General features: G+C 52.2%; 1 protein-coding gene across 4 annotated transcripts in view; it reads left to right on the top strand.

Annotated features, from left to right (window-relative positions):
- rasgrp4 (RAS guanyl releasing protein 4) overlaps positions 1–17,166 on the top strand; it is a 175,744-nt gene that overhangs the window by 146,408 nt on the left and 12,170 nt on the right. For all 4 annotated transcript variants that reach the window (XR_015754762.1, XM_087984075.1, XM_087984074.1 and 1 more), the window contains 2 exons: positions 2,537–2,573; positions 7,340–7,489. Coding sequence is in view for 3 of the 4 variants with exons in the window: in XM_087984075.1 (XP_087840201.1) it covers positions 2,537–2,573; positions 7,340–7,489 (187 nt within the window). In the remaining variant the exon portion in view is untranslated. The remainder of the gene's footprint in view (positions 1–2,536; positions 2,574–7,339; positions 7,490–17,166) is intronic.

The raw sequence follows: 17,166 nt of genomic DNA, 5'->3' as shown, positions 1-17,166 counted from the left end.
TCCCTCAGCACTGACCCTCCGACAGTGCAGCACTCCCTCAGCACTATCCCTCTGACAGTGCAGCACTCCCTCAGCACTGACCCACCGACAGTGCGGCACTCCATCAGCACTGACCCTCTGAAAGTGCGGCGCTCCCTCAGCACGGACCCTCCGACAGAGCGGCTCTTCCTCGGCTTTGACCCTCTGACAGTGTGGCACTCCCTCAGCACTGACCCTCTGACAGTGCGGCACTCCGTCAGCACTGACCCTCCGACAGTGCGGCACTCCCTCAGCACTGACCCTCTGACAGTGCGGCACTCCGTCAGCACTGACCCTCCGACAGTGCAGCACTCCCTCAGCACTATCCCACCGACAGTGCGGCACTCCCTCAGCACTATCCCTCTGAAAGTGCGGCGCTCCCTCAGCACGGACCCTCCGACAGTGCGGCTCTTCCTCGGCTTTGACCCTCTGACAGTGCGGCACTCCCTCAGCACTGACCCTCTGACAGTGCAGCACTCCCTCAGCCCTGACCCTCTGACAGTGCAGCACTCCCTCAGCCCTGACCCTCTGATCGTGCGGCACTCCCTCAGCACTGACCCTCTGACAGTGCAGCACTCCCTCAGCCCTGACCCTCTGACAGTGCAGCACTCCCTCAGCCCTGACCCTCTGACAGTGCAGCACTCCCTCAGCACTGACCCTCTGACAGTGCAGCACTCCCTCAGCCCTGACCCTCTGACAGTGCGGTGCTCCGTCAGCACTGACCCTCTGACAGTGCCGCACTCCCTCAGCCCTGACCCTCTGACAGTGCCCGCTTCCTCAGCATTAACCCTCTGACAGTGCCCGCTTCCTCAGCACTGACCCTCTGACAGTGCAGCACTCCCTCAGCCCTGACCCTCTGACAGTGCAGCACTCCCTCAGCCCTGACCCTCTGATCGTGCGGCACTCCCTCAGCACTGACCCTCTGACAGTGCAGCACTCCCTCAGCCCTGACCCTCTGACAGTGCAGCACTCCCTCAGCCCTGACCCTCTGACAGTGCAGCACTCCCTCAGCACTGACCCTCTGACAGTGCAGCACTCCCTCAGCCCTGACCCTCTGACAGTGCGGTGCTCCGTCAGCACTGACCCTCTGACAGTGCCGCACTCCCTCAGCCCTGACCCTCTGACAGTGCCCGCTTCCTCAGCATTAACCCTCTGACAGTGCCCGCTTCCTCAGCACTGACCCTCTGACAGTGCGGCACTCCGTCAGCACTGACCCTCTGACAGTGCCCACTTCCTCAGCATTAACCCTCTGACAGTGCGGCACTCCCTCAGCACTGACCCCTGACAGTGCGGCACTCCCTCAGCACTGCGGCACTACCTCAGCACTGACCCTCTGACAGTGCGGCACTCCCTCAGCACTGACCCTCCGACAGTGCGGCGCTCCCTCTGCACTGACCCACTGACAGTGCGGCGCTCCCTCTGCATTAACCCTCTGACAGTGCCCGCTCCCTCGTCTCTGTCCCTCCAACAGTGCGGCACTTCCCCAGAGGACACTTAAGATTCAACCACATTGACTGTATTCACATGTAGGCCAGACCAGGTAAGTTTCCTTCCCTCAAAAGCATTGATGAACCGGACAGGGTTTTCCCAACAATGGACTTGCGATCATCATTCGATTCTTTATTCTAGGTTTTATTGAATCCCAATTCCATCATCTGCTGTGGTGGGATTTGAACCCCATATCGTTATCAAGGGTCTCTGGGGCAAGTGACATTGCCACTAGGCCATTGCCTCGTCAAAATGTCCCTGGAGAAGGCGGGGGTGAGCTGCCTCCTTGAACCGCTGCAGTCCATGTGCCTGTGGGTTGACCCACAATGCCCTTAGGGAGGGAATTCCTGGACTCTGATAGGATCTCCAAGTCAGGATGGGGAGTGGCTGAGAGGGGAACCTGTGACGTTCCTGTGTATATGCTGCCCTTACCCTTTTTGGGGAGGGAGAAGCAGCTGACCATATGGCTCCCTGCAGCCACTCAGAAGAGGTTGCAGGGAGCACTTCGACTCCTCCTCACACTGGTAACAGTGAATAGCAATTGCCCCCCGAGCCGTCCTGGACCCCCTCTACTACAGGAAGCAGTAGGAGAGATGGTCTCACAGGCTGAAGGCATGGCAGGAGCCCCTGTAGCTTCAGATCTCCATCACGTGCTCGCAGCGATCGGAGATCCCTGTGGAATTAATCCATTGACTTCACTCGTACTGGGCTTTCTGAGCAGCCATTCCTTCATTAAGTAGAGAGTGGTGCCTGTTCTTTGTAGCTTAGTTGTGGGCGGCATTCGTGGTCAATGTCAGTGAGGGGTGCCACTCAGTGCGTGTATGAGTCTAATCAGAACCCGCAGAACAATTCCAACAAACATTATCGCGGATATACGGCTGGGAATGGCACCGTTCCCTAGCAACACTCCCTTTGTATGTTCAACAATGTAGGCAGAGTGTAGCTGACAGAATCGCAGGGGAGGTTTCTGTATTCACATGTTGAATATTTTTAACCCCAAATTAATTCCTCGTTTCTTTCCCCTTTTCAGCTGTGGGGTGTCATCAAACAAGGATACAGGTGTCAGGGTAAGAACACTTGTTATACCTTTCACTTACCAAGTTGCATTTGTGCGGCGCCTTTAACATAGTATGAGAGCCCAAGGCTGCCCTGATCAGACTTTTAACACCGAACCAACGAGTGCAGGATCACCACGCAAACAGAAGTTCAGATATGGACAGTCGAGTATCCAAAGAGCTGCACTTGATGGATATGGGAGTGAGACCTGTCATTGAGTCGTAGAGATGTACAGCACGGAAACAGACCCTTCGGTCCAACCCATCCATGCCGACCAGATATCCCATCCCAGTCTAGTCCCACCTGTCAGCACCTGGCCCATATCCCTCCAAACCCTTCCTATTCATATACCCATCCAGATGCCTCTTAAATGTTGCAATTGTACCATCCTCTGGCAGCTCATTCCATACACGTACCACCCTCTGTGTGAACAAGTTGCCCCTTAGGTCTCTTTTATATCTTAAATTTGCGAAACGTAAGGTGGGGAGGACAGGTGTGGATGGGGTCATGGGAGCTTAGAGTGTTGGATACTGCGGTTATTTTTAACTGTGGGAACACTTTACCATATCATACGGAGCACAGAACCCTGAAGGGTGTATGAAAATGGGCATTGTCACCGAGATGGAGAAGGGGCAGTTGGCTTTTCAGCCTCCCAGGTATAACACTGACAGTGAACAGGGTGTTGGTGTTGATGTGCCAATGAATCGAAACGTTTTGGACACACATGCTTTCATAAGTAGGAGCACTGAGTATAGGAATATAGGGTACCTAGTTGCAGTTGTACAGGCCATGGGTGAGGCCACATCTGGAGTGTTGCGTGCAGTTCAGCTCACCCCACTATAGAAAGGATATTATTAAACTAGAACGAGTGCAGGAAAGATTTACTAGGATGCTGCCTTGACTGGAAGGCATGATTTGGAGGTGCCGGTGTTGGACTGGGGTGTACAAAGTTAAAAATCACACAATTATAGTTGGACTATAACCTGGTGTTGTGTGATTTTTCACTTTGACTGAAAGGGTTCGAATTATAAGGAGAGGCTGGATAGGCCGGGACTATTTCCCCTGAAGCCTGAGGGGTGACCTATAGAGGTTTATAAAATCATGAGGGGAATGGATAAGGTAGATAATGTAGCCATCAGGCTGTCTTAGAGGCCTCATGTTAAAGGTGAGTGGAGGTGAGATAGTGTTTGGGGGATGTGTTGGGGTGGGGGGATGGGGCTTTTCCCCAGGGTAGGGTAGTCTACAACTAGGTTTAAGGGGAGAGGGGAGGGGTACAAAGGGGTCCAAGGGGTGATCTTTTTTATCCAGAGTGTGGTGAGTGTCTGGAATTGGTTGCCAGAGGTAGTGCTGTGGAGGTGAGTACAATTTGAGAAATATTTGGACAGGGAGATGAATGGGATAGATGTGGAGGGATATGGGCCAAACTCAGACAATTGGGATTAGAGTAATTGTGAAAACTGGGCAGCATGGTCAGGTTGGGCCGAAGGGCCTGTTTCCTTGCCGTAGACCTCTATGACTCTCTAACTACCCCATTCTAAGGCTGCTACTGCTCCCAATCATGGCCAATTCCTGGGAAGTTCAGAGTCTGTTGTTTTCCTTGGAGCAGGGAAAGCTGGGTGGGTTGGAGGGGCGGACCTGATTGAGGTCTGTAAAGTTCTGAGGACAGGGAGAAACTATTTCCCTTGGGCAGATGGGTCAATATCCTCTGGGTAATTGTGTTGATAACAGAGCGTGATTTTGAACCTAAAATGATCCCAATACACACTGGATGTTGGATGGATAATCTTGAGAGAGCCTGATATTTTACGTGAGCTATGGATTTGGGCTTCCCTCTCAATGTTAAGGGCCCACATGGAAGCCCCATTTCTGATTGGGGGTGACCAGAAGGCTTTGCGAATGTGGAGTTGTATTCGTATCCCATATTACAACAGTGTCTTTGTGGAGTATTGCACAAAAACGGCCAGATTATCCACGTGTGCTGTCAAAATATCGCTGTCGAGAAAAATAACCTCAGCAGACGTGAGGTGCGAGTTCTCACAGTTTGCAAAAGCACAAAGGAAATTGCTAGCACAGTGAAGTTTCCCTCCCACCTTCCTGGGAGCAGTCACTTGTGGTACCGTCGCTGGTAGCCATCTGATGTCATTCAGCTTTCACAGAGTCGCCCACTCTTCCAAGACCCGGGGAGGTCACTCGGGCCGTCCTTGCTGTGCCTGCTGTTTTGGTCGAGACAACCCACTCCCTTGTGACCCTGCACATCGAAGGTTAATAGAACATAGAAAAGTTCTGCTGTTGGGTTGATCTCTACAATCACTGGGCCCGCACTGCAGATCAGAACGATTGGTTGAAACTGTGCGGGAGCCTTTCAAGAGAGGCCCTTCCCTCTGAATGTCCCATCAGCCTCTTCTGAAATCTTCCGCTTGCGTGGCATCCCTTTTGATAAAAGCCTGCTCAACGACCCATGGCGGATTTGTTCGGTGTTCCGAATTCCAAATTCTCATTTATTCCCTTTGCTCTCCCTACCCATTAAGAAGAAGATTTGGAATATTGTGGGCAATTCTGGTCTCCCTCCTATCAGAAAGATGTTGTAAAACTTGAAAGGGTTCAGGAAAACGATTTACAAGGATGTTGCCAGGTTTGGAGGGTTTGAGCTACAGGGAGAGGCTGAACAGGCTGGGGCTGTTTTCCCTGGAGTGTCAGAGGCTGAGGGGTGACCTTATAGAGGTTTATAAAATCATGAGGTACATGGATAGGGTAAATAGACAAGGTCTTTTCCCTGGGTTGGGGCAGTCCAGAACTAGAGGTTTAGGGTGAGAGGGGAAAGATTTAAAAGGGACCTGAGGGGCAACTTTTTCATGCATAGGGTGGTGCGTGTATGGAATGAGCTGTCAGAGGATGTGGTGGAGGCTGGTACAATTGCAACATTTAAAAGGCATCTGGATGGGTATATGTATAGGAAGGGTTTGGAGGGATTTGGGCCAAATGCTGGCAAATGAGACTAGGTCTGATTGGGATATCTGGTCAGCATGGACAGGTTGGGCTGAAGGGTCTGTTTTTGTGCTGTATAAGTAAGGGTGGTGAGTGACAGGGGTGGGGGGCCCGAGATGGAAGTGGTCGTGGGTTTGGAAGGCGCTGTCTGAGGGTCTTTGGTGAACCTCTGCAGGGAAATGGTGACTCAGTGGTTAGCACTGCTGCCTCACAGCCCCAGGGTCCTGGGTTCGATTCCAGCCTCGGCCGATTCTCTGTGTGGAGTTTGCACATTCTCTGCCTGTGTCTGTGTGGGTTTCCTCCCACAGTCGGAAGATGTGCAGGTTAGGTTGCGTAAGGTATCCAGGGAAGTGCGAACGAGGTGGATTGGCCATGGTGCATGCAGGGTTGGGTGAGATGGTCTTTGGAGGGTCAGTATGGGCTGAAGGGTGATTTTCCACACTGGAGGGAATCTGCATCGAATGGGTCAATATGAAGTTTCCACCAGCACACAGCAGTGTTCCAGACCCCCTCTCGCCTCCCCCCCACCCTCCCCCCCCCCCCCCCGCCCCCCCCCACTCACTATCTTTCCTGTTTGAGTGATTTGACAGTGAATGAGGGCGCTGTCCCTCCAAGAGTGAGAGTTGTTGCTGTTTGTCTGCTCTTTAGTGTAACAGACAGTAAAACTGTAGATGCTGGAATCCAGGGTGGACAGGCAGGAGGCTGGGGGAACACAGCAAGGCAGGCAGCATCAGGGTGGACAGGCAGGAGGCTGGGGGAACACAGCAAGGCAGGCAGCATCAGGAGGGACAGGCAGGAGGCTGGGGGAACACAGCAAGGCCAGGCAGCATCAGGAGGGACAGGCAGGAGGCTGGGGGAACACAGCAAGGCAGGCAGCATCAGGAGGGACAGGCAGGAGGCTGGGGGAACACAGCAAGCCAGGCAGCATCAGGAGGGACAGGCAGCATCAGGAGGGACAGGCAGGAGGCTGGGGGAACACAGCAAGCCAGGCAGCATCAGGAGGGACAGGCAGCATCAGGAGGGACAGGCAGGAGGCTGGGGGAACACAGCAAGGCCAGGCAGCACCAGGAGGTGGAGAAGTCAATGTTTCCGGTGTAACCCTTCCTCAGGACAGGGGCTGGGTGTGGGGGCAAGCTGCAGATAAAGGGGGCCAGGGTGGCGAAGTAGGGATAGGTGCCCCTCTTCCTCCATTCCACTGCTCCCAGTCACCAACCGGATTCATTCCCCCCACTTCCCCACCCTGCCCCCCCCCCCTCCACTTTATCTGCAGCTCCCCCCACACCCAGCCCCAGTCCCGAGGAAGGGTTACACCTGAAACGTTGACTTCTCCACCTTCTGATGCTGCCTGCCTTGCTGTGTTCTCCCAGCCTCCTGCCTGTCCCTCCTGATGCTGCCTGTCCCTCCTGATGCTGCCTGCCTTGCTATGTTCCTCCAGCCTCCTGCCTGTCCCTCCTGATGCTGCCTGCCTTGCTGTGTTCCCCCAGCCTCCTGCCTGTCCCTCCTGATGCTGCCTGACCTTGCTGTGTTCCCCCAGCCTCCTGCCTGTCCCTCCTGATGCTGCCTGCCTTGCTGTGTTCCCCCAGCCTCCTGCCTGTCCCTCCTGATGCTGCCTGCCTTGCTGTGTTCCCCCAGCCTCCTGCCTGTCCCTCCTGATGCTGCCTGCCTTGCTGTGTTCCCCCAGCCTCCTGCCTGTCCACTGTAATGTAACAGAGTGGGGCGCGGGATGTTGGTGACTGGGGACGTGACTGCAGTGGAGTCGAACTGACGTGTTCCCTTCTCCCTCTCTCTGCAGACTGCGGCATCAACTGTCATAAGCATTGCCGGGACGTGGTGGTACTGGAGTGCAAGAAACGCAGCAAAAGTCCACAGAGCGAAGGCACACTGCCGTGCCCCCTGACCCTCTCCCTGTTGACACCCATCACTCAGAAGGGTCACGGAACTGGTAAATGCCTCTCTGCTCACTGCCAATGCATGCTCGCTTATTATTGGAGCCGTCGTTCGTGTGTACGGGTCTGGTGTATTTGGTGAAAGTGACTAAGATTGTGGAAGTAGCCGATACAAAGCTTTACTGGACAGCTCCCTGGGTTGGCACGGATCGGTTAGGTGTCGAGAATGTGTTGCTGGAAAAGCACAGCAGGTCAGGCAGCACCCGAGGAGCAGGAGAATCGACGTTTCGGGCATAAGCCCTTCTCCAGCATCCGCAGTCCTCACTTTCTCTGAATGGATCAGTTAGGACCACATTCACTGGAGTTTGGAAGAATTTAGAGTGGCATGGTGGCTCAGTGGTTAGCACTGCTGCCTCACAGTGCCAGGGTCCCCGGTTCGATTCCAGTCTCGGGCGACTGTCTGTGTGGAGTTTGCACATTGTCTGCGTGGGTTTGCTTTGGTTTCCTCCCATACTCCAAAAATGTGCAGGTTAGGGTGGACTGGCCATGCCAAATTGCCAATAGGGATGGTATAAGTTAGATGCATTTGTCAGGGTTAAATGTGCAGGAGGGAGTGGATATGGAGGGGAGCTGTTGCTCTTCAGAGGGTTAGTGTGGACTTGTCGGGCTGAAGGGGCTATTTCTATACTTTTAAGTTGGGGGTGGGGGGTGGAATCTCATACAAATGTATTAAAATCTAACAGGACAAGATAGGGAGATAGGGGAAGGATGTTCCTGATGACCAGGAGGTCACTGTCTCAGGATACAGGGTTTAGAATGGCAATGAGGAGAAATATATTCACCCAGAAAGGGGGGGAGCCTGTGGGATTCTCTGTTACAGAAAGCAGTTGAGAAGCAGGAGGCTGGGGAAACACAACAAGGCCAGGCAGCATCAGGGGGGACAGGCAGGAGGCTGGGGGAACACAGCAAGGCAGGCAGCATCAGGAGGGACAGGCAGGAGGCTGGAGGAACACAGCAAGCCAAGCAGCATCAGGAGGGACAGGCAGGAGGCTGGAGAAACACAGCAAGACAGGCAGTATCAGGGGGGACAGGCAGGAGTCTGGGGGAACACAGCAAGGCAGGCAGTATCAGGGGGGACAGGCAGGAGTCTGGGGGAGCACAGCAAGTTAGGCAGTATAAGAGGGGACAGGCAGGAGGCTGGAGGAACACAGCAAGGCAGGCAGCATCAGGAGGGACAGGCAGGAGGCTGGGAGAACACAGCAAGGCAGGCAGCATCAGGAGGGACAGGCAGGAGGCTGGAGGAACACAGCAAGGCAGGCAGCATCAGGAGGGACAGGCAGGAGGCTGGAGGAACACAGCAAGGCAGGCAGTATCAGGGGGGACAGGCAGGAGTCTGGGTGAACACAGCAAGGCAGGCAGTATCAGGGGGGACAGGCAGGAGGCTGGGGGAGCACAGCAAGTTATGCAGTATAAGGGGGGACAGGCAGGAGGCTGGAAGAACACAGCAAGCCAAGCAGCATCAGGAGGGACAGGCAGGAGGCTGGAGGAACACAGCAAGGCAGGCAGCATCAGGAGGGACAGGCAGGAGGCTGGAGGAACACAGCAAGGCAGGCAGCATCAGGAGGTGGAGAAGTCGACGTTTCGCGTGTAACCCCTCTTCAGGACTGGGGGGGGGGGGGGGGTTGAGGGAAGCTGCAGTTAAAGGAGGGAGGTAGGAGAAGGGTTTCGGTGGGGAGAGGGGCAGAATGGTGCGGTAGGAACAGGTGAATCCAGGTAGACCGGACGGCCTGGTTGGTCGATGGGCAAGATGAATCCTGTTGGTGGAAGGGAAAGGGAGGAGTGAGGGGCTGGGAAGGGAGTCGGGGGGGATGGGGAGGGAAGATACTTGAAATTAGAGAATGCAATGGCGAGTCCTCTGGGCTGCAGGCCGCCCTGGCAGACGAGGTGTTGTTTCTCCAATGTGCGGTCTTGATTCTTTGTGGCATTGGAGGAGGCCAAGGAAGGTGATGTCGGAGAGGGAGTGGGAGTGGGAATTGAAACGAGCGGAGACTGGGAGGGCAGGCCAACCCCTGCGGGCCCACCTGAGGAAGCAGTTGAGGCCAGTACATTGAAAAATGTCAAGAAAGAGTTCAAAATTGTTCTAAAGGCATCAAAGGATGTGGGGGTGGGAGTGGGAACAGGTGACTGAGTTGGATGATCAGCCATTATTGTATTGAACAGCACAGCAGGCTCGAAGGGCTGAATGGCCTATTCCTGCTCCTATCCTCTATGTTTCATGTTTGAACAGTTCAATCTTATGAGTTTTGAATGGTTGCTCAGTCGTACTTTCTCCAGAGGTCTAACTGTAAAATGTGACTCCTTACTCCATGTATAGTTAACGCACTTGTTATCCATGCTGTATTTGGCAATAGATTCAAAGCAGTGAAGGGAGGCAGTGTATTTTTAAAACCCAACCGAACCAGACGGAGTATTTATGGAAAAAGAAACGGTTATGGTCAAAGGTCAGTGACATGTGACTAGATCGTAAGCAGCCACATAAACCCCAGAGGTGACAAGTGCAGGTCAGAGGCTGGGACCCCTGCAGCGAGTAACTCCCCTCCTGACTCCCCCAAGCCTGTCCACCATCTACAAGGCACGAGTCAGGGGTGTGAGGGAACACTCCCCACTTGCCCCTGGATGGGGGCAGCTCCAACAACACTCAAGAAGCTCGACACCATCCAGGACAAGGCAGCCCCCCGCTTGGTTGGCACAAAACCCACAAACGTCCCCTCCCTCCCCCACCGACGGTCAGTCGCAGCAGGGTGTACCATCCACAAGATGCCCTGCAGCAACTCACTAAGGGTCTAAACCTGCAACCTCCACCATCCAGAAGGTCAAGGGCAGCAGATACATGGGAACACTGCTCCCTGCAAGTTCACCACCCTGACTTGGAAATGTGACGCCATTTGTAAAGGCAGAATGTGATTTATTTTTCTTTTAGGGCATCACTGGTAAGACCAGCTCTTGTTGACCATTCCTAATTACCCTTGAGCTGAGTGTCTTGCTAGAGCCATTTCAGAGGGCAGTTAAGAGTTAGCCACATTGCTGTGTGTGTGCAGTCATGTGTAGACCAGACCAGGGTAAAGGACGGCAGACTTCCTTCCCCAAAGCTGACCAGCAACAATCATTTTGTGGTCACCATGAACAGACCTAGCTTTAATCGCAGTTTTATTAGTTGAATTTACATTCCTCCACCTGGCATGGTGGGATTTGAACCCTTGACCCCATAGCATTAGTCTGGGCCTCTGAATGATAATACCACTAGGGGCACTATCTCTCCCACAGCCAGCTTTATAACAGGAGGATGAGTCAACAAATGCAGGGACGATAAGTGAAGCGGGCTAATCCTTTGTACTGAAGATGGAGTAAGGGGGGGGGGTGCAGTGTGAGATGTACAGTGACACACTCCCTGAGACCAACGCTCCTGCTATGGAATCAACTGGCAAACCCCAGGATTTATAAATGAAGCAGCACTCCACACACACATACACACACAATGTATGTACACGCAACCCACACACACGCGTAAACATACAGATGTATACACACACATGGTAAGCACCTAGATGTATATCCACACACATGTAAACATATACACACAGATGTACACACAAACACAGATACATGCAAACATGTATACACACACAAACACACACACAGATGTGTAAACACAGATGTATATACAAATACACACACAAATGTATACACACTCCTCCCCCCACACACACATATACACACAAATATACACATACACGCAGATGGTATACACACACATCCCCACACACAAAATGTATACATACACACACCCCACACACACATAAATACACAGATGTATACACACACACACAGCATGCATACTCACACACAGATGTAAACATACACAGATGTATACACATACCCCCCCACACACAAGTATACACAAACACACAAACAGATGTATACAGCCCCCATATACACAGGTATACACACAGATGTATGCACACACATACACATAAATGCATATACACACAGATGTATACACATACACACACACACCCAGCACCCCCAGTATCTCTCTCTCACACACACACACCCACCCCCACACACACACCCGTATTTCAAACACTGAGAAACGATGACACTTATGCAATGTTGAGAATTTTGTCGTTGGTTTTGAGGAGATTGAGTGAGCTATATTGTCATGGACTCACAGGAGTCCAGTGAAAAGTTTACAACTCCCCACTTACGGCTCCATCTTAGGGACAAAGTACCCAGGTTCAATTTTTTAGGGAAAAAAACAAATTAGAATAATTAAAGAAATTATAAAATCCAGCATTACAGAAATTCTAAAGTACAAAATCATAGGAATATATTAGAAAAATAAAGAAGTAAAAAGTTCAGAATAACTGAGCTTCCGTGATAACAGCAAAAGGGGGAAAAGAGAATTTAAGACAATGTCCATTTTGTGGCTCTGGACTCCAGGAGGGTCTGGCAGGGATTGAAATTCCTGCCTCAAAATCTTTACCCCATGTGTGACAGGGACTAGGGGTGCACAGGCCGCAGGGACAGTGGGAACAAATTCTACAGCAATCTTCAAATAGGATTTAAATAAAGGCTTTGCGAAGGAAATGACTAGGGGGACGGGGCACCGAGAGTGGGACTAATTGGGCAGTTCCTCAAAACAGCTGAGATAGGCACAACGGGCAGAATGGCCTGTATCTGTGCTGCATTAGCCGATGATTCTGTGAAAATGTTCTAGCACTGAGATAGCATCAAACCGATCCAACATTTAACCACACAACGCTGCTTTTAGAGTTCTGCAGTTTGCAGTGATCAGATCAGACTTTATCGGCCATGAGACTGGTCTGATTATTGCTTTCCTCTCTCTCTCTCTCTCTCTTGCTCACTCTCTTCCCCTTCTCAAATCTCAAGTGTGGTCATGTCAATTTTTATTTCATGTCAGAAATCCCACATGAAATGCAGGAATACCGGGGAAAAGGTGGGGGAACGTGAGGCTGGCTGGATTGTTCAAGAGCCAGTACGGACAAAAATGGCACCCACCTTCAAACCTTCCCTGATCATTCCCGGCCCCTTAGTTGATCCATAGTTTGGCTGCAAGGATCGATCGGAGGGGACCCCTCACCCATTTTCAAGCTCCCGGAAACATCCCCTGCACACCAGGGATTTGGGGTCAAAACCGAGACCCAGCACTGAGGTGCCTACCTTCAGAGGAAACATTAAACAGAGGCTGTCCCGGGATGAACTGAAAGGTTTGGGAGTAGTTTGGGAACTTACAAACAAGGTGCATGAAGAGGCCATTCATCCCCTTGAGCCTGTCCACCATTCTATCCCCCAACCTCATTGCTCAGACCTTGGAGGAGTTGGGACAGCACAGCTGGTCAGGCAGCATCCGGGGAGTAGGAGAACAGACCTCTCGAGCATATGAAGGGCTTATGCTCAAAACGTCGACTATCTTGCTGCCTGACCTGCTGTGCTTTTCCAGCACCACAGTCTTGACTCTGATCTCCAGCATCTGCAGTCCTCATTTTCCTCTATTGGAATTGGGACACCATGTTGGGGTTGTACAGGATGTTGGTGAGGCCTCATCTGTGTCCAGTTCTGGTCTCCCTGTTACGGGAAGGATATTATTCAGCTGGAGAGGGTTCGGAAGAGATTAACCAGGACGTTGCTGGGAATGGAGCGTTTGAGTTATAAGAAGAGGCTGGGACCTTTTTCACTGGAGCGTCAGAGGTTGAGGGCTGACCTTATAGTGTTTATCACGTCATGAGTGGCATAGATAAAGTGAATAACAAAGCTCTTTTCCCTGGGATGGAGGATTTCAAAGCAAGTTTTAAGTTGCGAGGAGTAAGATTTAAAAAAAGACACGAGGGGCAAATTTTTTACACAGAGAGTGTTTCGTGTGTTGAATGAACTTCCTGAGGAAGTGGTGGATGTGGGGACAGTTACAGGATTTAAAAGACATTTGGATAAGTACGTGACTAGGAAAGGTTTGGAGGGATATGGGCCGGGAGCAGGCAGGCGGGACTAGTTTAGTTTGGGATTGTGTTCACCGTGGACTGGTTGGAGCGAAGGGTCTGTTTCTGTGCTGTATGACTGGTCACCTACCTCAATCCCATATTCCCAGCTCCTTCAATGTCCTTCGTAACTAGGAATGTATGGATTTCGATCTTGAGTTTGCTCGATGGTGGGCTTCCTCATCTCAGAACTGAACGCTCTACTCTTTAGGCTGTGCCCTGGGTTCTAGGTCCCACAGGGACTAAGTGAATTAACCATGGGAAGTGTGGGGTTACAGCGATAGGATAGGGGGTAGGTCTGAGTGGGATGCTCTTTTGAGGGTCAGTGTAGACTCAATGGGCCGAATGGCCTGCTTTCACACTGTAGGGATTCAAAGATCCTCAGACAGCACCTTCCAAACCCATGACTACTTCCATCTGGAAGGACAAGGGCAGCATTGGAACACCACCCCCTGCAAGTTCCACTCCGAGCCGCTCACCATCCTGACTTGGAAATATATCACCGTTCCTTCACTGTCGCTGGGTCAAAGTCCTGAAACTCCTTCCCTAAGGTCAACCCACAGCACATGGATGGCAGCAGTTAAGGAGGCAGCTCACCCCCGCCTTCTCGGGGGGCAATTAGGAACGAGCAATAAATGCTGGGCCCAGTCAGTGATGCCCAACCGTGAAGGACTGAGAAAGAGGACATCCTGAATGTGCTGTCGCCAATCAAGAGTGGACACAGTGGGCCAAATGTCCAGCTCCCCAGTCCCTTTCCACATGGTGGGATAATAGAGGGATAAACATTGACCAGTGGACTGTCAAGTTAGCGTGTTGTTCGATGCTGCACAGGAGCCTGGGCTGTGGGCCCGACTCTCCCTGGAGTGGAGTTCAACTCCCTCCACACTTCTCACTCAGAGGCAGGCGTGTGACTTGCAGGGGTGACATATTTGGAGGGAGCAGTCGAGAAAAGGTGAAGATAAATTGGCACGGGGGGGGGGGGCTGTCTTTCCCTGTGGCAGCGGCATGATGGCAGCATCACTGTGCTTGGAATTGAGAGGCCAAGGCTAATATCGTGGAAAGGTAGGTTCAAATCCCGCTCCGCCATTTATTGAATTGGCATTAAAAGCTAGTCTAGTGGTGACCATTGTTGTAAAACCCCATCTGGCTCATTAATGTCCTTTAGGGAAAGAAAATCCACCATTCTCACCTGGTCTGGCCTACACATGACTCCAGACCCAACAGGCCTGCTCCTGACTGGCCCCGAGACAATTGGGGGTGGACATTAAATGGAAGGCCCGCTCAATGGTGCTCACAAACTAATACCTTTTCTCAAAAAAAAACTTATTCAGTTGTGGGGTCATGGCCTACTTTGCAGCTGCAATCTTTTGTCATTCTGCTTGGCTTAATAGAAATGGGTTTTCGCAATGTTTCTCTGACAATACACACAGTACTCTGCTAATGAGTAATTCAACCACAGTTATCTTCCAGTTGCTTGATGGGATCTGATTGTAGTCAGCTCGGATGAGTTTGCCCTAGATACATAGGCCCAGAAATGAATGACAAAGGTCCCCCTTTTAGCGCAGGCGATGCAAAACTCACTGGCATGTCGTACAATTTGCATTTGTGTGGCGCCTGACAAGTTGCCAAGACACCCCCCGCCCCTCAGAAACCCTGACAGCGAACAGCGTGCTTTTTGAGAGTTCTGTGATGGCAGGATTGATATAAGATTTTTTTTTAATGTTTATATTCTTGAGAAGAATGAGGGGGGGGAATGTCTCGTAGGAACCTGAAAAATTCCAGACCGGGTAAACACAAAAAGGGTGTTCATGACTGGGGAAGTCCGGGCAGAGGGTGCTCACAGCCTGAGGGAACGGGGTTTCGGACTGAGATGAGGAGAAATGGGATCCAGACAGTGGGGAAGCCTGTGGAATCCTCTGTCACAGAAAGTGGTTGAGGCCAAAGCATTGAATGTTTTTAAGAAGGAATTAGATTGAGTTCTAAAGAGATCAAAGGTGGTGGGGAGGGGAAGTGGGAGCAGGGGACTGAGCTGGATGATAAGCCATGATCGTGTTGAATGGTGCAGCAGGCTGGAAGGGCTGAATGGCCTACTCCTGCTCCTATTTTCTACGATGTGCTAGTGCCGACCAATTAAGGACTTGCAAGATCCCAGGAACGGCAACCATTGAGAGGTGTTCACCATTTTGTTCTCAGGATTTCACTCGTTGAGTCTCCTCAGCTTTAACCACTGGACGTGTGGATGGCACGGTGGCTCTCAGTGGTTAGCACTGCCACCTCATGGCACCAGGGACCCGGGTTCGATTCCAGCCTCGGGCGACTGTCGGTGTGGAGTTTGCACATTCTCCCCGTGTCTGCGTGGGATTCCTCTGGGTGCTCCGGTTTCCTCCCACAGTCCAAAGCTGTACAGGTTAGGGTGGATTAGCCATGGAAAATTGCCCGTGGTGTTCAGGGATGGGTAGGTTAGGTGCATTAGTTAGGGGTAAATAGGGGAGGAGAATGGATCTGAGTGGGTTACTCTGCGGTGTGGACTTGTTGGGCCGAAGGGCCTGTTTCCATGCTGTAGGGATTCTATGATTCATGATGGGTTATCCCGCCCTGTTAAGGAGAGGAAAGAATAAATCTCCCGAAGTCCAGGCAGAGATAGAAGGTGTCATTCCAACAACAACAGTTTACATTTATATAGAGCCTTGAGAGGAGCAAACTGTGTCAAGGTGTTTCACGGGGAGCGTGCTAAAACAAACGGTGACACCATGCCCAGGAAGGAGAAGAGGGGCCTGAGGGGGTTAACTGGTCAGCTGAAGACACTGCCCCTGGTGATGGGGCAGGATTGAGGGAGCGCAGGTCGCTCAGGGTTTGGGGGAGTGGGGATTGCTGGGAGCCACGGTGAGGGCTGGGAGGAGATGACCGGGACAGGGAGTGAGGGGCAGTCAGGCTGAGAGGCCACGGAGGGATTGGAAACCTTGGACGTGAATCGTCACATGGAGAGCTCGCTCACCTCATAGCACCATCACCCCCCCTCACCCCAACTTCCATCCTCACCCCCCCACCACACTGCTTCCACCCCCTCGCCTCCCCCTGCTCCGACCTTCATGCTGTTACCACCCCCATCCCATATCACTTCAACCTCACTCCCACCCCCATGCTGTTCACATTCCCACCCCCACCCTCACTCCCACATTGTTCCCTGTAAGGGTGGAGCTTTGGGGTTCAGTATCTCTCTGGTTCTGATGTGGTTTCTCATGTTGCTTTGTCCTGTGTTCTTAACTTCTAACATCAGATAATGCAGCTTTCAGCTCTCTCCCTTCCCCCACCCTCATCACTCTCTCTTACTCCCACCCTGTCTCTTCCCTCCCTCTCTCCCCCCACCCTCATCACTCTCTCTTACTCCCACCCTGTCTCTTCCCTCCCTCTCTCCCCCTCTCTATGTCTTTTGCCCCTCCTCTATCTCTTCCGTTCTCTCTCTCTCTCTGCCTCTCACCACCTTCTCTCTCTCTACCCCAGCCTCTTCCCCAACACACTCACTCTCTCTCTCCCCCACCCCATCTCTCCCCTTCTCTCTCCTTCCCTTTCTGGCCTTCCGTCTCTCCCCCCACTCTCTTTCTTCCCCCCTCCCCTGTCTCTTCCCTTCTGTCTTTCTCTCTCTCTCTCTATCTTACTCTCTCTGTCTCTATGTGTGTGTG

Source organism: Chiloscyllium plagiosum, unplaced genomic scaffold (assembly GCF_037043375.1).
Source record: "Chiloscyllium plagiosum isolate Xiang-an unplaced genomic scaffold, Cpla_swu_hap1 HiC_scaffold_47, whole genome shotgun sequence".
NCBI classification, from domain to species: Eukaryota; Metazoa; Chordata; class Chondrichthyes; order Orectolobiformes; family Hemiscylliidae; genus Chiloscyllium; species Chiloscyllium plagiosum.
The sequence above is the reverse complement of the archived record's forward strand: the minus strand, read 5'-3'. Positions and strand labels throughout refer to the sequence as shown.